This window comes from Antechinus flavipes, chromosome 4 (genome assembly GCF_016432865.1).
Source record: "Antechinus flavipes isolate AdamAnt ecotype Samford, QLD, Australia chromosome 4, AdamAnt_v2, whole genome shotgun sequence".
Lineage (NCBI taxonomy): Eukaryota > Metazoa > Chordata > Mammalia > Dasyuromorphia > Dasyuridae > Antechinus > Antechinus flavipes.
This window is the reverse complement of record NC_067401.1, coordinates 27,602,573-27,626,544: the sequence shown is the minus strand read 5'-3', so window position 1 is coordinate 27,626,544 and position 23,972 is coordinate 27,602,573. Positions and strand designations below refer to the sequence as shown.

General features: G+C 40.5%; 1 protein-coding gene across 1 annotated transcript in view; it reads left to right on the top strand.

The window, feature by feature from the left end:
* The window catches only part of VPS53 (VPS53 subunit of GARP complex), a 134,835-nt gene that overhangs the window by 83,775 nt on the left and 27,088 nt on the right, over positions 1 to 23,972 (top strand). Inside the window, exons 12-14 of the mRNA XM_051992209.1 lie at positions 4,754 to 4,855; positions 12,166 to 12,260; positions 22,956 to 23,198. Coding sequence (XP_051848169.1) covers positions 4,754 to 4,855; positions 12,166 to 12,260; positions 22,956 to 23,198 — 440 coding nt within the window. The remainder of the gene's footprint in view (positions 1 to 4,753; positions 4,856 to 12,165; positions 12,261 to 22,955; positions 23,199 to 23,972) is intronic.

The window sequence follows — 23,972 nt, the reverse complement described above, 5'->3', positions numbered from 1 at the left end:
ACACACACACACACACACACGGACTAAGTCAAAGAGGCCATTCTTTTCATTTCTTACCTAGTCTTAATCACTGACTGGGCATTTTACCTTAGCTTAGAAAGGCCAAGAGCTCCCACTGCAACCGTCCTCTTCTATGTCTATACCTTGCCATTGGCCCCAAATGGCTCCAGAGGAGAAAATGCAGCGGGTTCTGCAGGACCCTGCCTGATTTATATCCAATTCACTTGCAAGTCAAGACATCACCTTCCCAATGTCTTCTTTGAGAACAAAGGACAAACCACTGCCAGCCACTTCTAGGTTACTACATAGGCAATCCTGTGGTTTTTTCTTTTTTTTTCCCTTCCTTTCTTTTTCCCTCCCTCCAAGGCTCTTTTTTAAATACAAATTTATTCTTTTTTTATAGTTTTTTCTTAATATGTCCAGAATTCAGAAGACATAGGTGTGGTTTTAAGTTTGAGGCCCACCATAATTACTGGAGGCTAATGAGTTGCTGACTCTGCCCAAAGATTTTCCCAACTCTGCCCTTTAGCAACTTGACACTTGGGGTGGGGACCTAGGGAGGGAGGCTGAGGCTAAAAAGGAGAAGGGGAGGGAGGAGAGCAGGAAGCCGGGGCAGGGCAGGGCCTCAGCACCAGTGGGTGATGGCTTCAGCAAGCAGGCGGCTTCCCTCCTCAGCCAGAAGGGCCTTGTTCTAAGTGGCAACTGCAGCTGGGGCCCTGCCCGGCCTTGCAAAGCCTGGTGGAGCCTTATGAGTCAGGTCCTCAGAATGGATGCGGTCTCTGAGCTGGGGCAGCAGATGTGTCTCCCTGTGTTAGTGTTTTACTCTGCCGATGCTCCGATCGGTGCTCTTTGTGATGGGATTCGCTCTGTTGCCTTCTCTTATCAACAGATCAGTTAAAGCTGTTAAGTAGGGTAATTCTGCTGGAAAGTAGCCCTTCTAGCAGAGGAGGGCAGTCATTTAGAACTGAATCATTTCATCCAGAACAAGGAAATACAGGCTATTCTGAAGGAAACCTCCCTATTAGAACATTATTATTCTTCAATTTCAGAAGATTTTATCTAGTCTTTCTTAGCCAGTTAGTCACCAAGCCCGTTAACCAAGTGCCTGCTGTGTGGCGGGTGCTTTACTTGGCCCCCTCTTAGGCCTCTTAGGCCTATTTTGATGTTATCCAAGAAGCATGTCAGGGAAAGATTTTTGTGAGATAGCAGAATTCAGAGATTATCCAAATTCTCATTTCTTAGTAGCGTCCTCCCTGTGGCAGAGATAGTCATAAAGATGACTGCATTTAAGAGATTCATTCTCTGACAATTGGATATCTCTTGAAAGTAAGGGAAGTGTGTGCCCAGATATAGACAGGGCCCACTCAGCCGGTGTCTCCTTTCCTTCCAGCAAACTTGTTGGCTTTGAAGCACAACCCAGAGCCTCCTTTTTCTGAAAAGTGAGGCAGGGCGGGGGTAGGGAATCCCAAATGATTTAATTGAGGGGATGAACTTGCTGTTGGAAGAATTCTGCCTTTCTGAATGGTAGGAAGACAAATATTGTCATAGTTGAAAAAAATAGCAAAAAACAGAGAGATTTTTAAAATAGGAAAATGTGTTTAATTTTCCTGGCAGATTTTTCATCCCTCTTGGTTTCATTTAGGAATCCTGAAGCCAGTGGACTGTGTCATTTGAGTTATGCAAAATCTAAACCCAAGCTCATAATTCCATCCCAGCCCCCTGGAGGTCACAGACTGGAGAGATGAGGTAGAACATGGACTGACCTGTCGTGGCCCGTCAGCCCCAGACTTGCCATGCGGGTCCACATTGGGTCAGTAACTGCTCTAACTAAAACTGATAATGCTTCGCTTGTGCAGTGCTTTGTAAACCTTAAAATGCTATATAAATGCTAGATACTAATATAAAGGGGCAAGGTAGTATAGTGGATAGAGCACTATGCTTAGATTCCTCTTGTAGCCTAGGAGATAAAAACATTTTTTGCAAAGGTCTTTCTTGCAAAATTGTCTCTGCTTTAGACGGGCCCCCTTTTCCTTCTTTGCCTGGCATTCCTCCCTTTTCTGCCATTTCTGTGCTTGGAAAAACTTCCATGCCCTACGCAGGCTTGCTAATTGGTCCCTACCTGTGTTCCATTCAGCGTAGGGAACCCAGTCAGACTTGCCCAACTGAGACGTTGGCTACCCCTCTCCACCTCCAAGGGGCCAACTCCCAGATCTGTATCTTTTCTTTCTTTAGTCTGGTTTCTAATTTGACTTCCAGACTCATAGCTTCAGCTAATTATACAAAATGGCTCCTTACAAATAGTTCCCCACAGGTTCTTCAGAGTCAAGATGTCCACAATCAAGCTTCTTATCTTTCCCTCTGAAGCTCCTTCTCATGCTGTCACTGGCATCCACAGCATCCCTCTCCCTCGCTGTTCCGTTAACTACCACTTTCTCCCATCCATCTCTTCTGCGCTATTCTTCCACAGCTACCAGGACAGGTACAGATTACCACCTCCTGGATAATTGCCTTAGTCTCATTGCAGGCCCTCCAGCATCCACGGCCTTCCTTCATGTTGGCTAGCAGAATATTTCTTATATCTAGAGCCAGCATTCACTTTCCTTCTCTGCTCACAGCTGACTCAAATTCAGCTTTCTTTGCCTGGCATTCAAGGGCTTTTCCCATTTGGCACAATCCTTTCATGTACTGTCAGTTCAACCAGGCCATTCTGTGCCCCCACTTGTGCTTCTGTCCTTGTATTTTTACTTAATCTTTTCCCTATTTCCAGAATAAATTTGTTCCTTTTCCTTGCCTGTTAAATGCCCTTTCCTCAATAAAATCTCCTTACTATTGGTGGTAATCTTGCTCCAATATCCTACAGCACTTTGTTTTGAAACTCTCAAATATACTCTTAAAAGATTGTATATTCTAGCAATCAATGTTGATTTCTCATCCTTTTAACTCTGTGAGGGTAGAGACCACATCTTCAGATCTCTCAGAGCTAGTGTACAGTCTTCTATACTCAGTAGGCCCATAATAAATACTGAATTATCGAATCAAATGCTATACAAAGAAATCATAGTTTATTGAATCTAAATTTCAGGTATTCACCTGATGTCCCATTTTGAAGTCTCTAGGGAATTTAATAACTATTAGTAGCTGGTTGCCTTTAGCAGGTTAGGATTTGGGAGATTTTCTTTGTAAATAAGAGTCTGGTTTTACCCACTTGCACCAAAATGATTTTCAAAGAATAGAACTAGTTAAATAGAATGAACATCTTCAAGTTTAGACCAGGACTGTACTTGTTTTCCAGTTGAAGATGGAGGGTGTGTGACATCCTCAGAGCCATCCAAGGCAACAAAGGCTCACATGTTCCTAATCGATTTAGGAGTACCTTTGTGCTTTGACATTCCATAGACTTCTTACCTATTGTTCCTAGCATCTACTGGCCTGTTCTTGCACATCCCTTTTTTATCTTCCCACCAGGTCTCAGGCTGCAAGACACTGTATTCTTGGGGATTAGATTATTTCTTGTAGTGTGTTGGATTTGGATTCTATTAGTAGAAGTGAGTGTGTGTGTGTGTGTGTGTGTGTGTGTGTGTGTGTGTGTGTGACAGAGATAGAGAGATTCTGTGATTCTGAACTTAGAAAAATAAAGTGATTATCTTCCATATTCATTGTAGAATAGGTGGTGATTATATATAAAATCAGATCTTAATTTCATAGCTTGCTTTTTTTTTTAATCACGCAGTAAATTCTTTTTATAACTTTCAGTGGTGTCTTGCTTGTCTGTGGTTCCTTTTCTTACTTCACTCCCATCCAACTCTGTTCAATTAAAAAGCAAAGCAAAGACCTTGGAAAAAATATGGAATCAAGGAAAGCAAATTCCCACATTGGCCATGTCCTACAATTCACCCTGAACCCACTTCTATTCATCTCTCTTCTCAGACTGTGGGTAGCCATTCTACTTTTAATTTTTCAAAATATTTATTTCCAGACAGCGAGGTGGCACAGTGGATAGAGCACTGGAGAACGTGCATTCCTGCAGTCAGGAGAACCTGAGTTCAAATGTGACCTCAGTCACTTGACATTCTAGTTGTGCATGTCTGGGCACCCAACCCTGATTACCTTCCTCTCTCCTCAAAAAAAAAAAAAAAAAGTATTTCCATATTCATTTGAATTTGTGAGTCAGGGAGGCCAGAATAATTATTCCCATTTGACATAGAAGGAAACTGACACTTGGAGATTTGAAGTATCTTGTTCAGAATCTCGCAGCACAAAATCTGACTGCTAACCCTAACTAAGTCTGAGTCTGCCAGTCATATGCATTTTACATTAGGCTACGTTGCTTCTTGGTGTTGTATTAAAAATTATTTAAAATAAATGGAATGTTGGTGGGAGTTGGAAATCTTTATGTTATGTGGAATTTTTTGTTATAAACCTATTTGACCTAGAAAACTTAGTATACAACGTTAATGTCTTGATGGCACTGTTGGGAACATCATTATCAAGTTGAATGGTAGGCTCCCTTGGTCAGCAGCCATTCCCCTTTTTGTCTCTTTGCATCCTTAGTACTCACTCTACTGTTTTGTATGTAGAAGACACTAAAAATAATATTGGCTGAGTTCTTTTAGCCACATCTCAGCTTTCTGTCCTCATATTAGATAAGTATCTATCAGAGAATTATTAAGGTGGCAGAAAATCAGAGGGGAGGGGCAGGGACCTGTGGAGATCAGAAACTTATTCTTCCTCTTCTCTTTTGTTCTCCTGATAGAAAAAAATTGAGGCCCCTCCTCCATCCACTAATCCTTTCCTGGAAGATGAACCTGGACCTGAGATGGAGGAATTGACAATGGATAAAGGGGACTTAGATCAGGTAAGTCTGGGACACTTTGCAATCTGTGGTACAGCCTAATAATTACATCTAAAAATAGTATGACCAGTGATCGTATACATACTTGATGAGGAAATAGATTTGGCAGTCTTTGTGTAATTTCTTTACTTGAAAGTACATCTAAGAAAATGATGAAAAAAACAGCCCTTGCTTCATCTCTGTGCTCTAGAGGGGTCTCTGGATTCTTACCATGAATTTATTGATGTGCACAAGCATAATTAGCCCATCTGGAAGAGCAAACAAAATTCTGTTCTGCCTCATTCATCATCCCCTGAAATTGTCAGCTCACTTTTCTGTTGCACAATCATCTGTTTTGTTAGTGATGTGAGATACTGAAAAATCACTGCTTGGCTTTTAGATTTCTTCTTTTCTTTTCTTTTCTTTTCTTTTTTTTAAAATTTAATTGAGTTAATTTTTGATACATTTAAGTTCCGATCTCTCTGTTCCTCTCCCTCTCTATCTCTCTCTCCCTCTCTCTCTGTTTCTGTCTCTCTCTCTCTCTCTCTCTCTTCCTCCTTTTTTTCCTTGCTTACTGTCTCATTCACTCACTCTATTCCTCTATCCCTTTCCTGTTCTTCATACCCAGCATTAGAAAAGGCCACCATTTGATGTAGTAAAACTATACTATATATACTTCTGTTTATTTATACGTGCTATCTACTTATCATTTCTTTCTCTGGAGGTAAATAACATTTTTCTTCATAGGTCCTTTTTAGTTGGTTTGAGTGCTTATAATTTCAGACGAATTTAGTTATTCATTCTTTGAACAATAATGCTGTAACTATATACAGTATTCTTGTACCGATTTTTTTTTTCCCTCCCTCCCTCCACCCCCTCCCCTAGATGGCAAGCAGTCCTTTATATGTTGGATATGTTGCAGTATATCCTAGATACAATATATGTGTGCAGAACTGAACAGTTCTCTTGTTGCATAGGGAGAATTGGATTCAGAAGGTATAAATAACCTGGGAAGAAAAACAAAAATGCAGATAGTTCACATTCGTTTCCCAGTGTTCTTTCTTTGGGTGTAGCTGCTTTTGTCCGTTATTTATCAATTGAAACTCAGGTCTCTTTGTCAAAGAAATCCACTTCCATCAAAATATGTCCTCATACAATATCGTTGTCGAAGTGTATAATGATCTCCTGGTTCTGCTCATTTCACTTAGCATCGGTTCATGTAAGTCTCGCCAGTCCTCTCTGTATTCATCCTGCTGGTCATTTCTTACAGAACAATAATATTCCATAACATTCATATACCACAATTTACCCAGCCATTCTCCAATTGATGGGCATCCATTCATTTTCCAGTTTCTAGCCACTACAAACAGGGCTGCTACAAACATTTTGGCACATACAGGTCCCTTTCCCTTCTTTAGTATTTCTTTGGGATATAAGCCCAATAGAAACACTGCTGGATCAAAGGGTATGCACAATTTGATAATTTTTGGGGCATAATTCCAGATTGCTCTCCAGAATGGTTGGATTCGTTCACAACTCCACCAACAATGCATTAGTGTCCCAGTTTTCCCGCATCCCCTCCAACATTCATCATTATTTTTTCCTGTCATCTTAGCCAATCTGACAGGTGTGTAGTGGTATCTCAGAGTTGTCTTAATTTGCATTTCTCTGATCAATAATGATTTGGAACACTCTTTCATATGAGTGGTAATAGTTTCAATTTCATCCTCTGAAAATTGTCTGTTCATATCCTTTGATCATTTATCAATTGGAGAATGGCTTGACATACAGTATTCTTTTTCACTCTTGTTATTTAATTCAGGTTCTAACTTTTTTTTTTTAAATAATAACTTTTTATTTTTCAAAATGCATGCACTGCAAAGATAGTTTTCAACATCCACCCTTGCAAAACCTTGTGTTCCAAATTTTTTCCCTTCCTTCTCCCCTTCCCCTCCCCTAGACAGCAAGTAATCTGATATAGGTTAAAGATGTGCAATTCTTCTAAACATAGTTCCATATTTATCATACTGCACAAAAAAAAAAAAAATCAGATTAAAAAGGAAAAAAAATGAGAAAGAAAAAAAGTGAAAATACTATATTGTGATCCACATTCAGTCTCCATAGTTGTCTCTCTGGATGTGGATAAGCACTTTCCATCACAAATCTATTAGAATTGTCTTGAAACACAACATTGTTGCAAAGAGCTACATCCATCAGAGTTGATCATCACATCACATAATATTGTTGTTGTCTATGTGTTTTCTTGTTTCTACTCATTTTACTTATCATCAGTTCATGTAAATCTTTCCAAGCTTTTCTGAAATTAATCTGCTCATCATTTCTTTTAGAACAATAGTATCCCATTACTTATTGTATATTCATTGTACATTCATATAACATAATTTATTCATCCATTCCCAACTGATGGGCATCCACTCAGTTTCCAAATTGCTCTCCAGAATGATTGGATCAGTTCACAACTCCACCAACAATGCATTAGTGCCCAGTTTCCCACATTCCCTCCAACATTTATCATCTTTTCCTGTCATCTTAGCCAATCTAAGAGGAGTGAAGTGGTATTTCAAATTTGCATTTCTTTAATCAATAGTGATTTAGAGCATTTTTTCATATGACTAGAAATAGCTTCAATTTCTTTTGTCTGAAAATTGCCTATTCATATCCTTTGACCATTTATCAGTTGTTTCCCATGTTTTTCTAAAATCTACAAGCTCATCGTTTCTTCTAGCACAGATTAGATTCCATCACAATTATATATTACAATTTGTTTAGCCATTCCCCAGTTGATAGGCATCCAGTTCTTTGTCAAATTCCAGTTCTTTGCTACCACAAAAAGAGTTACTTTAAATATTTTAGAACATATGCATTCTTTTCTTTTTAACCTGGTCACCTTGGGAAACAGATTTAACAGTGGTATTACTGGGTCAAAGAATATACACAATTTAATAACTCTTTGAGCTTAATTCCAGATTGCTCTTAATTAATTTAAGTGGTGGGCTCAGTTCCCAGTTCCACCGACAATGTTTTAGTGTTCCAATTTTTTCCACATTCTTTCAACATTTGACATTTTTCCCTTGTATCATTTTAGCTAATCTAATCTCAAATTTGTTTTAATTTGCATTTTTCTAATCAATAATGATCTATATATTTGAGATAGGAGACTTTTAACCAAGAAAGTGTCTATAAATTTTCCTCTCAATTTCTGCTTTTCCTTCTAATCTTGGTCCACAAAGTGAATGGGGAAGTCAGTCTAGGGAACCTTGAAAACTATGAGCTTTTAAGATAGTATTCCCCATTTTCCACTGTAGTGAGACTAATTGTGTAATCCCTATATCATGCCATAGAGCCCTCGGGCCTTCCAGAATCCATTCCTAAAATGATGCTGATTATTTTTGTCTTGCTGTTTGTGTAAATGGGAGAGGAGAAGCAGGAAATAAAATGTTACATTCTGATAAACTCTTTAGAAAGTTGTCTACTGCTCAGAATTCTCCATATTGTTCAAAACCAAAGGTTTTTTAAAAACTAGAGAATGCCGTTTTCGCATGTTGTTAGAATAGATTCAGATGCAGAGGGGATAAGAGGAGGAATAGGACAACATTCTTGGACAATCCCAGATCCACTTGAGCCCCGCTGGCTTCTTGTGGCCTTCCTTTTTGCCTGTATTTTTGAGAGTAATGTTCACAAGGTCATCAAGCCTCCCCACTTGCAGACAACTGGTGCCGATGGCTTGGCAGTGCTTGCATTTGTTGGACGTTGTCCTGATTTTTGGCTAGTCCTCTCTAGGTATTCTGGGACTGGGATGTGGAAGTGAGTTGCACTTTGCCTACCACATCAGGACTGCCACAAAAAGTGTAATTTCCCACCTGGTAGATGCGACTGACCTGTGAATGGGTACATTTGTTGTTGGTGAGCAGGGAGTCGACATGGCCAGTGCAGATCAGCTTATAGACCTGATGCTTCCACTCAGTGTTCCTCATCTCCTGCCTACCCAGAGGGAACAGGTCCACAGCAGTTAGAAAGAGGAAGTGAGAGCACTTTCCCCATCAGCTTCTTAGGTCCCTCTTTGGGGCGGGTAAGAGGAGGGGGTTGTGAGGAGAGGAACCTGTGACCAATGTCAGTTCACTGCAGGATGCTAAAAGGACGTTTAGCCTGACGCACTAAGGGGAAGGTGGTTTTCAGTCCCAGCTAAAGACAAAGGCCTTTGTTAGTCATTTAGGCAGTTGCCATTTCTTGGCGTTAGAGAAGAGCAGAGCTCACTATGGAGACCAAGTACCCAAAGAAGAGACTGCATTGGAGAAGAGGGAGGATTTGAATTGAATTTCCAGGGGGACTTGACCAACACATTTCCAGTGATAAACAGAGATGCCTGAGAAGGGTATTTGGGTATCATGATAAAAAGGAGCAGGGCAACAAATAAGAAATTGATGGTCTTGAGTCCACTCTTTTGGGGATCTGGGCAGTTTGATTTAATCTGTTTACGTTGGATGGTAATAAAAGGAAACGGGGCCAGCTGCAGCCCTCCTGACTATGACAACAGGAACCCTTTATTATTCCATCAAACTCCAGGAGGAAATAGTTTAAACATCTGGACAGCTCTTGGACAGAATTCACACACCCAGAAATCCAGGCTAGATGCTACTGCTGAATGATCGTCTTTTCTTTAAGCTGAGAAGTGACCATTGGGAAACTGAACGGTGTGGCAATAAAACATTGTCAGGGTCTGGCTTAGGGCCGACAGCTGCTGTCTCACTCCAGAAATGCCACTTCCTGACTGAGCAGGAGACCGAGCTCGGATCTCCTTCCCCTGTGTTCTCCCCATGTGTAGCCCTCTGGGATGGTAAGATGCAGTGAGCATGCTGCTGCTCAGGAGCATGCTGCCACAGTACTTTCTCTCTGCTCAATCATGATCATGAGGGGGAGAGGAAATCAAGGCAGGGACAGGTGGTACTAGGGGCCAGGGCTCCTTTGTCCTACAGTTTCACCTAGGGTTCTGCTAAACCCTGGACCCCCATGGGCAGCCCTAGAAATGCAGAGGCCCATTATATGCCTCTAGATCAGGACTGACCTGGCTTCAGGGAGGTGCTGAGATGACCTTGGATCAACAGAGAACCTCAGCTTCTCTAGGATGTCCTCACTGATGTGGTTCTGGGGTCCTCCCCGATAATTCTTATCACCAGTAACATCTTTCTTCTTAGAAATAAGGAAGAGACATCTGGTAAACTTACGGCCATTGGGCGTGGCCATGGGCTTCCACTCATAGAACCCTGATGGGGTCAATAACTTAAGTAAGAATGTGGCTTAGGTTACCTTTCACTTCTGGTGAACGTGACCCATTCTTCAGAAATGTGTTGGCAGTTCTTGGGAAGAAACCTACCCTTCATCCTGCCCAGTCCCTCCTTCTTTTAGCATTTCACCTCCTGTGTACTTTGTTCTGCATTTGCTAAGAGATATTTGGGATAAATGTGGAAATGTGTATAGAAGAATTGCACGTGTTTAACATGTATTGAATTACTTGCCATCTAGGGGAGGGAAGTAGGGAGGAAGTTGGTGAGAAAAATTTGTAACATAAGGTTTCGCAAGGATGAATGTTGAAAAGTATCATTGCATGTATTTTGAAAATAAAAAAAAAGCTATTGTTAAAAAATAACAGTAAGGTTCAAGAGGTATTAAAAAAAAAAAAAAAGACAGAGATGCTTGATTCACTTTGGCCCAGTGTTTATGAGCAACCAGTCATAGTAGAAAGAGCCTTAGACCTGAGGGCACAGATGGGGGAAGGGTTGGTGTTCCAGCTCTTTAGAGGGCTTTGGACAAGTCATTTCTCTCTGGTCTTAGTGTCTTCACCCATAAAATCAGGGGATTGGACAGATGGTCTTTAAAATCCCTTCAAGCTTGACTTGTCTGACAACTCTGAGATATCACTACACACCTGAAAGATTGGCTAAGATGACAGGAAAAAATAATGATGAATGTTGGAGGGGATGCGGGAAAACGGGGACACTGATGCATTGTTGGTGGAGTTGTGAACGAATCCAGCCATTCTGGAGAACAATCTGGAATTATGCCCAAAAAGTTATCAAACTGTGCATACCCTTTGATCCAGCAGTGTTTCTACTGGGCTTATACCCCAAAGAGATACTAAAGAAGGGAAAGGGACCTGTATGTGCCAAAATGTTTGTGGCAGCCCTGTCTGTAGTGGCTAGAAACTGGAAAATGAATGGATGCCCATCAATTGGAGAATGGCTGGGTAAATTGTGGTATACGAATGTTATGGAATATTATTGCTCTGTAAGGAATGACCAGCAGGATGAATACAGAGAGGCTTGGAGAGACCTACATGGACTGATGCTAAGTGAGATGAGCAGAACCAGGAGATCATTATACACTTCGACAACGATATTGTATGAGGATGTATTCTGATGGAAGTGGATTTCTATGACAAAGAGACCTAACTGAGTTTCAGTGGATAAATGATGGACAGAAACAGCTACACCCAAAGAAGGAACACTAGGAAATGAATGTGAACTATTTGATTTTTGATTTTCTTCCCGAGTTATTTTTACCTTCTGAATCCAATTCTCCCTGTGCAGTGGGAGAACTGTTCGGTTCTGCAAATATGTATTGTATCTAGGATATACTGCAACATATTTAACATATATAGGACTGCTTGCCATCTTGGGGGGGGGGGGGAGGGAGGAGGGAGGAGGGGAAAAAACGAGACATAAGCGAGTGCAAGGGATAATGTTGTAAAAAAATTATCCTGGCATGGATTCTGTCAATACAAAGTTATTATTAAATAAAATAAAATTTAAAAAAAAAAAAAAAAGCTTGACTTGTCTGAGAGAGTTGTGCTAGCAAGGCCACTTAGTTCAGGGCCCTTTGGATGACAGTGATAAATCTGAAGGCCTAGGAAAACAAAAGGTGACATGTAGGAATTTCAAAACTCCCCAGTTATTTTCATAGCAATGTTTGGAAAAGGAATGAATTCATGGATGTAATTTTACAATCTGTATGCCTGTCTAGACAGCTTGTTGGCGAGTCATTGAAGCTGTTTGTGAAACATTTGGTAAATGGAAAGGCCCATCAGAGTAACACTAAATCTTGGGGTGAACGAAACAAGTGGATGGTGCTAACAGTTCATTTATTGTCCCCTTTTTGTGATCAGCTGCTGTGTAGGGTGTATCATCACTTAGTAATCACTTGTGATCACTTACACCAAAGGGCATGGGGTTGGGTGCAGGGTAAGGAGCTCTTGTCTTTGGAGCTGCTTGGAAGTGGCCAGAGATTGCTCACATATGCTTCCTTTTTTTACTCCGCAGCCAAAGAAGCCAAAAGTCCCAGAAAATCCATTCCATGGAATCATTTCCAAATGTTTTGAGCCTCATCTCTACGTATATATTGAATCCCAGGACAAGTGAGTTATGATCAGTTTGTGTTCTTTCTCTTACCTGTGCATTTTGTGCATCTAACCAACTTTTGGGTCTCTCTACAATCTGCTTTCCATGTTTAATGTTGCAGCAGTGTAGCCTCTTGCAGGTGCTGGATGAGAGAGATAGCAGCCTCGGGCCCCTGAAAATCCGTTAAGGGCATTTCATTTCCTGAACATTAGTAGCTGTGAATTTTACAATTTGTTGTGCATATAAATCACAGGTGCTTACATGTGCTCTCGGAAACCTGTGTCAAGGCTCCCCAGCTCTGTAGCATGGGTGCCCAGCCGCTCACAATCAGCTCTGTCTGCCAGGACTCAACTTTTTTATCAGTCCTGTCTGCAGGACTCAGTTGCATTTGGGGAATGCAGGCAAGAGGAAAATGTGCCGTTTCACATGATGTTGTTTTCCACCGCCCAGGCTGAGGAGGAGCCAAAAAGCATTTTGCCAGCCAGCAAGGTGAATGGGACTGCTTTGTTTAGTGTCAGCAACACATGAGAGACCCCTCCAGGCTTAGCCCTGGTGGAACAAGCTGCTGCTGGCTGCTTTATGTCAGGGGACAGATTTTCAAAAGATCACTTTTCTAGTTGAGCTGATGCCGTCCCTGCTGAGGAGGTTGAGTGGATCTTTGGAGGAGCTTGGGATACTCAAGGAATTAGGAGGATTCCCTAGTAGGGAGGAATAGTTAAGGGAAAAGGCAAAAAGAAGAAGGCAAGAAAATATGTATCTCCTTATCTTAAAATGATTTTTCTAGAAGGCTTTGACAGAGTCCTCTTCTTGAGTTTTGCAAGAGTTAACCAAGTTAAGGAAAAAAATATGCTTGCTACCCTCTGCTGAGAGAATTATACTGTAGGGCACTATTTTCTCTCATCTGCTTTTCATAGAATTCTGGATTGTTTTTTTTTTTTTTTTTCTGTCTTGCCCTTTCCCCAAATAACAGAAATAGTTCTTATTAGACTTCTAATCTCAGAAAATGGATTTTAAATACAATAAGCTGCTATGCTTAAAAAAAATTTATTTGTGTGTGCTCTATTTCTTCCTCCCTCAGTTGCACTTTTAAAACATTTCTTTTCCTCTATCTGGTCATTGCTTATAATCCTGGCAGTTCAGCTCAAAGGCAGTGGGCAGGGGCACTAGTTAAGTCTTCTATTTCCAATCTTTTTGTATAGGCTGAAAATAATTGGGCCTCTTTATGCTGGCAGATTGTTTGTTCACCCATTCAACACACTCTGGACTTGAAGCTCTAAAGATGATTTAAGAGGTACTGCTGAAAAATGAAGTCATTGATTGTATTGGAATATTAAGTTGCAGAGAACCCCTCAACTCCCCCAGACTGCAGATCAGATTCTACCTTGGTTCCACGCCTGAAACTTCTGATTCCCCCAATCTGATATCACTTAACTATTCATTTTCAAAAAGCCTGAATGGCATAGATTATGCACAAAGCATGTGCTTGGGAAGGCCGTGTCTTGGATCTGAAACCAACTTGACTTTCCCAGAGGTATTTTCCTATCGGCATGGCTCTGATATCCACTCTCCTCTTTTGACCGAGGGGTCACACAAAGCACTTATTGTTCGTGATGCTTTGGGCAAAGAGCCAGATCTCTCCTCCACAGAAGCTCTCTTTTTCCCCTGTGAAAAATGAAGTGCTGGCTGCTCTGACTGCTATTGCTCTTACTCCGGGGTTGTTACCATAGCATCAGGAGATCAGCAGGAGTTACTCACATATGACCTGGGAGCTGGGTTAGTGATGCTCTTGTAGATTCTGAGCAAATGAGCAGGGGCAGAAAGAATCCTAGAATTAGAGAATTCTAGAACTGGAAGGGCCCTTGAGGACATCTAATCCAGTCCCCTTCTTTTGCAGAGAGAGAAACTGAGGCCCAAAGAGCGATTTGTAGATAATAAAGTAATAGGGCTTAGCTTTGTAACTGGGTTCTCAGAAGTCAGTGCTGTTATTAATTTCCTTTCATATCAAATGAAGGTGTTGGATCACATCATCTTAAGGTTTCCTTCTGTGAAGATATTCTATGAATAAATCCTAAAAATAATATCTAGAGATGAGATGGAGAAAATTTATTCACTCATTTCTTTTTTCCTCTTGCCTTGAACAACTCAGCCAATAGCATTTCATGACTCTTGTGGAGAGTTTTCGACTCTTTTTTCTTCTTCATCCTCAGATTCTATCAGTAGGCAAATATTGGTGATCCTACCTGTAGAATGTCTTATACATCCCCTCACTTGTCACCACCTTGGTCAGGCTAAATTGTTAAAATAATCTTTCACTGGTTTTCTAGCCTGGCTTCTTTTCTATAATCTTTGCTCTTTCCAGTGTGTCCTTGGCTACCAAAATAATTTTGCAGGACGTAGGGCTTACTGTGTTGCCATCTAACCCTAATTCCAAATGCACACTCCCTGTTGCCTCTAGAATGAAAGGCAGATTCCTTAGCTTCCAAACCCTCTTTTCAACTCTATTTGATACTTTCCCTCATTACATTCTTCAGTGTAGTCAAAGGAACTCTTACCCTTTCCCCAATTCTGTCCTGTACTTTCTTGCCATTGCCATTGTGTAGGTTATCCATTGTATCTAAAATACCTTCTTTCAAAATAAACTTTTTTTTTTTTTTGCTGAGGCAACTGGGGTTAAATGACTTGCCCAGAGTCACATAGCCAGGAAGTACTAAGTGTCTAAGATCAGATTTGAACTCAGGTTCTCCTGCATTCAGGACTGATGCTCTATCTACTGTGCCACCTAGCTGCCCTAAAATACCTTCTTTCTATATTTCTACCAGTGATAATTCTTCTCTTATTTCAAGTTCCAACACAGGAGTTATTTCCTCAATAAAGACTTCCTTGATTTCTCTTCCCTTTCCTTCCATTGGAAAGCCACTGTTCATTGGCAGAGTTTTTCAATCATGCTTTTCCCTGATCGCATTTTACTAGGTTTCATATTTATTTGTGAACATATTACACTCTCCCTATTAAATTGTAATTTGGGCTATGAATGGTTTCCCATGTGTCTTTGAAGCTCTAGAGCTTCATCAAGTAGTTTGATGAGTATGGGTTGGTTTGATGAGTATGAGTTACTCGCTTGTGTAAGTGGAGGCTACTTCAATCATGGGCCCACCAACCACCCCAAAGGAGAAAAGGAGAAAGAAAGAGAGCAAGTGATGGAAGGATAAAGGGTAGGCTTAAAGGTCATGGAAGTACGATGTGGAAGGAGTTGGTGACAAAGGGTAAGGAACAAGCAATCATAGTGGGAGGACACAAAAGAGATGCTTCAGAAGGGAAGAATACCAGAGAAAGGCAGTGTGAGTGACAAAGATACAGTGAGGTTGGGGGTATGATGTTGAGAAAGAGAATGATGGTTATTACCTGGAAGACCATTCTCTTTGCCTGCCCTCTGCCCTCTTTTCCCTGAATCTCATTTAAAGGAAGAAATTCAGGCCTCAGCTGTCCCCCACCCACCTCCTTACCTTTCTGAGGAACATACCTGTCTCTAGGGCAGCTCATGGTCATCCTACATGCTTCTAGTCTGTGTCTTTCCATCAGAAAGGATGGAATCTGTCCAGATTCGCAGAGAATCTGTCCAGTGCATTGGAGCCTCCCTCAGGTATTTTAGCATTTTCATCAATATCAGGACTCCAACTAAGTCACTTGTGCTTTCATTGAATGACCAAATTGGATCCTTTTAAGCTCATACTGATCCTGACAGTAAGGCACTTTGCATCGTTTACAAAGTTGTAAATACCTTCCTCCACCAGCATCGCTTCATGGCTCCACCATGTGTCTTTTAACTTGGCTTAGTGTGTACCTTGTGAATTCTTTGAGGACAGAGAACATGTCTTCTCAATCTTTGTCCTTTTCCTGACTTGCCCGGAACAAAATTCCATAGGCGTTCAATCAGGGTTGCTAACTGCTTGTCTGTCCTGTTGCTATTAATTTCATTCTAACATCTCCCCAGCATCCCATCTGGCTTTGAGTCCAATTTCCTGAATACCTCCCTCGTATTGGGAGATCCCAGCAGAAGGCTGGGGAGAGTAATGCTGCAAGCATCTGAAGGAGATCAGAAGCAGATGCTCTGAGCACACCCATAGGGATGAGGTGTCCAGTTACAGAGTGGTCCCTTGCACCATCTCTTTTGCAGTGCTGTATAGACCTTCATTTAATTTTAGTACCTAAGGTTGAAAAGTATTAGTCTCTGGATAATATGACTTTTTAATTTTTCATTTACACTCAGAGAAGAAAGTAATGGACCTTTTATACCTGGGATTATGTACTGATTTCCTTTCCATTTACAATGGAAAAAACTTCATTTTCCCCCTCTCCTTTTGCTTTGCCCTAATCAATGTTGGGAGAAGCTGAGCTTACAATATGGTTCTTTTCTCTTGGCTTCACCTTCTCCTTCCTGCTCTTCTGCCACCATTATCTTTACTCCCAGTGCTAGCTCAAGAAATATCCCCAGATGCCCATGGAATTCTTAGCTTCAGCTATGAGTTGACAGACTAAACTTCATGGAAGAAAGCAAGAGCTAACAGCCACATGCCTGTGTTATCTTCCTGTCACCAGAGAAGGACTCTGGGTCACCCAGAGGCAATAGAATTGTGTGATTGCAGCAGTGACCGAACCTGCTGTATTTGGCAGCATCTCAGAGGGACAGCGATGAACGGACGCTCCAAAAATAATGACTAGTATACAACTGGGGACCTTCTGGGAACCTTGTTGGCTTCCTAGATTTCCGATCTAACTGAGAGCAGCCCGGAGCGCAAAAGGCCTTTTCATGAACCACAGACCTCCCCTCCCCCTTTGCTATCCTTGATAGGTGAGGACCCTGTATCCTGACAGTTACGGGGATTCAGGTGTTGCACAAGTTAAATTAAGCTTCCTCAACAGAGCAGCAATTAGAGAAATAGCCTGACCCAGGATGGTTAACTTCTCAGGGAAAGGTTTTCTTCCTGTGGTCTTTGACAAGTTCCCTTGGAATGTTTCTGATAGCTCAGCAATGTGTAGACACTAGGCTTCCCTGTCTGTCTAGGGTGGTGGCTGCTGCCGTGGTGCGGCGTGTAGTTGTGGCCTCTTTAAGAAAAATACCTACTTTGGCACTTCACTAACTCCGAGATGTGGGCGGCCTCTGAAAGGTCACCCTCTCTGGGTGACCTTTGCACTTGGGGTATCCAGAGATTGCCTGGGGGGCGAGGATGACAACCCTTTTTCTATTCTTTAAAAACTTAACTAATCATTTTGTATCTTTATGAATCACGTTGTGAAGTTATTTAAGACTTTATTCTTCAAACCATCCCGATGCACATTATTTGCTGGTAAGGGTAAGTCTTTTGGGGAAAATGTGACCAATCCTGGCAGAAAGAAAGGGAGAAGCTACAGACCACACCCAATCCTGGATGGTTGGGTCGATCCTAGGGCCTCTGTGGGATTAGAGAAGTCTTAGACCCTTTTGTCCCTTCCCCAGCACCCAGCAGAGGCCCTTATAGGCCCTCGATATGTGTTTCTGGGTTTGTTTTGATTTGATCAGCTCCTCAGAGAGATAGAAACAGTCTTGACCTCACTCATTTCCACTAGGTTGCTATCACTTTATTTTTTTTAAACTGTGAAACAAACTGACTCCATCATTCTCTTGTACTTGCCTTTGGGTGGAAAGAGGGTAAATGGGGGGGGGGGGTGTAAAGACCAATTTGTGCCCCTTCCAGGAAGATGAAAGTTAATAATGGTAGAATGCAACTACGTATATATGAGCACTGGATAGGTAGCCCACAAAATATAGCACATTCCTGGAGTTAGAAGCTGAAATGTATCATCACATCTGGCATCTGTCTCTGAAAAATATTAATATGTAATACAGCTAAGGAAGCAAATGTGTAAGTTTTCTGACTCCAGCTTTTTGGGGCACAGATGAATACGGAATAGAAGAAAATCCCAGATTCTGGCCCAAATTTTGGTTTGCATTATAGGCTTGGAGATCAGAATCTTTTAAGCAGAAAGTTGACACAGCTTCTTCTGTCTTATTTCACACCATCCCAGAAATCCAGTCAGGTGTTTACTGAACACCAATCTTGTTGCCTAGTCTTATACTAAGGTGCTGTGGGGGATTCCCCACTTCCCCATATATGACCCTGACCTTGCCCTCAAGCACCTCACTCTGAGCTGTAGAAACAGCACTTACACACAACTGGATTTAGAGTATTGCCTACATATTCTCTGTGTAAGCTGTTTTTACTCTTTGGGCTTTCTTTTTTCTTCCATGTAAAATGTGATGGGACTAAGATGATATCTTAGGTCCCTTCTAGCACGTATATTTATGAGAATTAAAAAACACAGTGTGACCAAGCACTAAAGATTCAGGTGTCTGTGTCGTGATGTAAGTGGCAAATACCATAATTGGAGAGAGGAGAGAGAATTAAACAGTCAGTCATCAAGTATTTCTTGAGTGCTTCTTCTGTGTGAGGCATGGGGGAAAAGAGCCCAAAGGTCATCCTCGTCTGCCAGGCGCTTACATGCTCTGAAGATGGTAGGCTGGAGCCATTGGGCGGCCAGTGACCCTGAGGCCAAACATGAATGATGGGGTTTGAAGAAGGGAGGATCATGGTAACAAGGAGAAATAGATTAAATGAAGGCAAGAGGCTGGAACAAACATGGTGTTTCATTTGTAACATTCATTTTTTTAAAATTTTGCGTTCTAAGTTCTCTTTCTCCCTTCCTCCCATCTATTGTAAAGACAAGAAAAAAGTTATATATATGTGAAATCATGCAAAATATATTTTCATGTTAGCCATGTAGCAAAGAAAAAAAGAAAATTTAAAAATTGTGCTTCAGCACGTATTCAGAATTTATGAGTTCTTTTTCTGGAGGTGGATAGTATTTTTTATCATAAGTCCTTTGGAATTGTATTGGATCATTTTGAGTAGCTAATTGTTTACAGCTGATTATCATATGATATTGCTATTACTGTGTACAGTGTTCTCCTGCCCCTTCTTTGTTCTGGTTTTTCTTCTGGTTCTTCACTTTGCATCAGTTCATATAAGTCTTCCTAGATTTTTCTGAAACCATCTTACTGGTCATTTCTTGTAGCTCAGTAGTATTCCATCACGATCATGTACCACAGCTTATTCATTAATTAATGCCCAATTAATGTGCATCTCCTCAATTTCTAATTCTTTGCTATTAGAAAGAATTGCTACACATTTTTGTACTTACAGGTCTTTTTCCTTTTTTTTTTTAATCTCTCTGGGATACAGACTTAGTAGCTTTGTGCAATGGATACAGTAGTGATATTACTGAGTCAAAGTAATATACAGTTTTATAGACCTTTGGGAATAATTTCAAATTGTTCTTTAGAATGGTTGGATCAGTTCTCAGCTCCACTAACAATGCATTAGTGTTCTTTAAAAAAAAAAAAAAAAAAGTTGTTTCAGGAGAAGAATGCCATGGCCAGGAGATGTGAGTACTAATTTGGGAATATGTAAGATGAGCCCAGATCTAGAGGATGAGCCTTGTAATTATTGAATCTTTTGGGCTTCAGGGGGACCGACCTTACTCTTTTCTCCAGCCTTCATACCAAAGAAAGGATCAGAAGTCTAAAGCTATTGGAGGGCAGTTAGCTGCTCCACCACATCTGGTTACAATAAGCTTTCAGTAACAAAAATGCTTGAATAAAATGTCAGTATTCTTGTTTTCTTGTTAATTGGTGCTCTGTGTGTGTGTGTGTGTGTGTTTGTCTTTTTCTTCCTGTTCCTTAATGTAAATACTTTCAAAAAGCACAGCTGGACTTTTTAGAATACTCTCTGGTCACTCCAGAGTATGCAGAAGATGGGGAAAGTCCCTTTTGTTTTACTGATGACCATATGGAAGGGAGGACTGTGTAGTGGTAGAGTTTTGCTAAATACTTTTAGAGCTTTGCTCTGCCAGGCCTAGATAATAGGGCCTGAATGGGCATAAACTAAAGGGGCCACGGCCTGACTGACGGTGTATAAAAGCTGTCATTCCACAAGTTTATCTGAGAATAACTTCCTCAAACCCCCTCTATCTCTATTCCCCCAAGTTGTAGGCAGTTTGGGCTGTGAGCGTTCAAGGACAGGCAGGCCTCAAAGAAGCCAAGAACCAATCAGTCCATTGTCCAAAGGAGGGCGACCATGGTAGTAACAGCGTTGGAGACCGGATTGTTGATAGAGAGGGCTTGGGGAAAGCAAGATCGCTTTCTTTAAGTATTTGGAAAGTTGGCTCAGGAGGGATCAGACTTATTCTTCTTGGCCTTCCACTATAAAACTAGGAGAACCAGGGATTATAGCTCAACATAAGGCAAACAATCTTCCAGGCTGACCCAAAATACAGTGGACTTTCTTGGAAATGGGAAGGGGGAGGTGATTTGAGTTTCTCATCACTCAAGAAGGTCTTCATTCGGAAGCTGGATGACTGCTTGTTGTGAATGATGTAATGGGTAGTCATCATTTGGATAATGGTTCCAGACAAAACTTTGAGGTTCCTCCCAGTTCTGAAATTGGGTGTTTCTAAGCATTGAGGCAAAATTGGTCACTATGAGTTCTAGCCCTGGATTTCCCATGTGTTTTCTCTGAATTCTGGCCTCTCTGTTCTTTAAGGTTTTTCTTTTCTTAGAAGCATACCAGTGTTATATTAGAATTAGTCTAATGGATTCTGGAATGTTTTGTCTCTAAGGACTGAAAATCAGGAAATCACTTCAGCTCTTCCATCTATAAAATGGAAAGACCAATATATGCTCTGCTGATGTGGCAAGGCTTCTTATGTGGATCAGATGAGTTTGTGGATGGGAAACTGCTTTAAAAAATACAAAGTGTTCTGTATATACAATGTTGTTCATTGGTACCTCATCGTGGAGAGTTTAGAAATTATCAGCTCATACAGATTTTGTTGATGTTATTTTATTTCTTTATTTGTATTATTATATCTTTTTATTTACAAGTTATATGCATGGATAATTTTACAGCATTGACAGTTCTTTCGCTGAGTGTAGCTGGTTCAGTTCATTACTGCTCTATTAGAACTGATTTGGTTCATCTCATTGTTGAAGAGGGCCATGTCCATCAGAATTGATCATCATATAGTATTGTTGCAGTATATAATCATCTCCTGGTTCTGCTCCTTTCATTCAGCATCAGTTCGTGTAAGTTTCTCCAGGCCTTTCTGAAATCATCCTGTTAGTCATTTCTTACCAAACAATAATATTCCATAATATTCATATGCCACAATTTAGTCAGCCATTCTCCAATTGATGGGCATCCACTCAGTTTCCAGTTTCTGGCCACTACAAAGAGACCTGCCACAAACATTCTTGCATATACAGGTCTTTTTCCCTTCTTTAAAATCTCTTTGGGATATAAGCCCAGTAGAAACACTGCTGGATCATAGGGTATGTACAGTTTGATAACTTTTTGAGCATAGTTCCAAATTGCTCTCCAGAATGGCTGGATGTATTCATAATTCCACCAACAATGTATCAATGTCCCTGCTTTCCCACATCCCCTCCAACATTCTGCATTATCTTTCCCTGTCATTCTAGCCAATCTGACAGGTATGTAGTGGTATCTCAGAGTTGTCTTAATTTGCATTTCTCTGATTAATAATGGCTTGGAGCATCCTTTCATATGGCTAGAAATAGTTTCTATTTCTTCGTCTGAGAATTGTCTGTTCCTATCCTTTGACCATTTATCAATTGGAGAATGGCTTGATTTCTTATAAATTAGAGTCAGTTCTCTATATATTTTGGAAATGAGGCCTTTATCAGAATCTTTGACTGTAAAAATGTTTTCCCAGTTTATTGCTTCCCTTTTAATCTTGTCTGCATTGGTTTTGTTTGTACAAAAACGTTTCAATTTGATATAATCCAAATTTTCTATTTTGTGATCAATAATGATCTCTAGTTCTTCTTTGGTCATAAGTTTCTTCCTCTTCCATAGAACTGAGAGGTAAACTATCCTATGTTCCTCTAATTTATTTATAATCTCATTCTTTATGCCTAGGTCATGAAACCATTTTGACCTTATCTTGATGTATGGTGTTAAGTGTGGGTCAATGCCTAGTTTCTGCCATACTAATTTCCAATTTTCCCAGCAATTTTTGTCAAACAGTGAGTTCTTACCCCAAAAGCTGGGGTCTTTGGGTTTGTCAAATACTAGAGTATTAAAGTTATTGATTCTTTTGTCCTTTGAACTTAACCTATTCCACTGATCAACTAGTCTATTTCTTAGCCAATACCAAATGGTTTTGGTAACTTCTGCTTTATAATATAATTTTAGATCTGGTACCACTAGGCCACCTTCATTTGATTTTTTTTTTCATTAATTCCCTTGAAATTCTTGACCTTTTGTTTTTCCATATGAACTTTGTTGTTATTTTTTTAGGTCATTAAAATAGTTTTTTGGGAGTCTGATTGGTATAGCGCTAAATAAATAGATTAGTTTAGGGAGTATTGTCATCTTTATTATATTTGCTCACCCTATCCAAGAGCATTTAATATTTTTCCAGTTTGTTAGATCAGACTTAATTTGTGTGGAAAGTGTTTTGTAGTTTTGTTCATAAAGTTTCTGATTTTCCCTTGGCAGAGAGATTCCTAAATATTTTATACTATCAGTAGTTACTGTTGATGTTATTTTATCTTCATTAGATAAAAATGTCATTTCTTTGTTCTCTCCTATTAGGAATCTTGGGGAACTGATTGATCGATTTGTTGCTGATTTCAAAGCCCAGGGACCTCCCAAACCCAACACGGATGAAGGCGGGGCTGTTCTGCCCAGTTGTGCCGATCTCTTTGTCTATTACAAGAAGTGCATGGTCCAGTGCTCACAGCTCAGCACTGGGGAGCCAATGATTGCTCTGACCACCATATTCCAGAAGTATCTCCGAGAATATGCTTGGAAAATACTTTCTGGCAACTTACCCAAGTGAGTTGTATTTTTCTTTCTACTCTTGAAATGATGACACAAGATCTGAATTAGGAGGGATTTTCCTAAATACCGTGCTCTAACCTTATATATGTAGCTTAAGATTAGTAGGGAAATTCCTTGGGATGTGACAGTTTACTAGATTAAGCTCACCTCATTGTGAGAAGCACCAGCCACTAAATAGTGAGTATAAGGGAAGCCAAGGCCTTTATTGGATTTTTAAGGATCTTCAGATTAACAGCTTCTTTATTACAAGTCCTTTGTGTCTCTTAGGGAAAAGAACTGTGTATGTACAGCTATTGATCCTATCCAAGACACTGTCCACATTATTGTTATTGATTATTGCTTACAGTTGATGAGTCGTTGATTAAGGCTTGAAAATATTTGGGGTTAAAGATTTTCCTTATAACAGGACTTGCACTGTAGCCCAAAAGTTCACTTCTCAGCTTACTTTATATAATCAGTCCCCAAGACTAAACCCAGTGGCTGTGCTTTGGATTTCTGTTGTTAATGGTAAAATGTGTTATGTGTGAACATTCTCTGCATTATTTGGAAAGAAAAATAAAATATGTGCCAATATTCTAGGCTGAGTCCCTGTAAGCGTGTCATTTTGGAAATCTTGTTTGTTCTCTGCCCAGGATGCCCACTTTATTTTCTGGAATGACTTGAGCTTTCAGTAATCAGAGTAGGTGGAAAGTATTCTAATTATGTTAGGTTTTTCCCTTAGAATATGGGTATATCATCAGGATTGCAGGAAACTAGCTTGACTGTCAT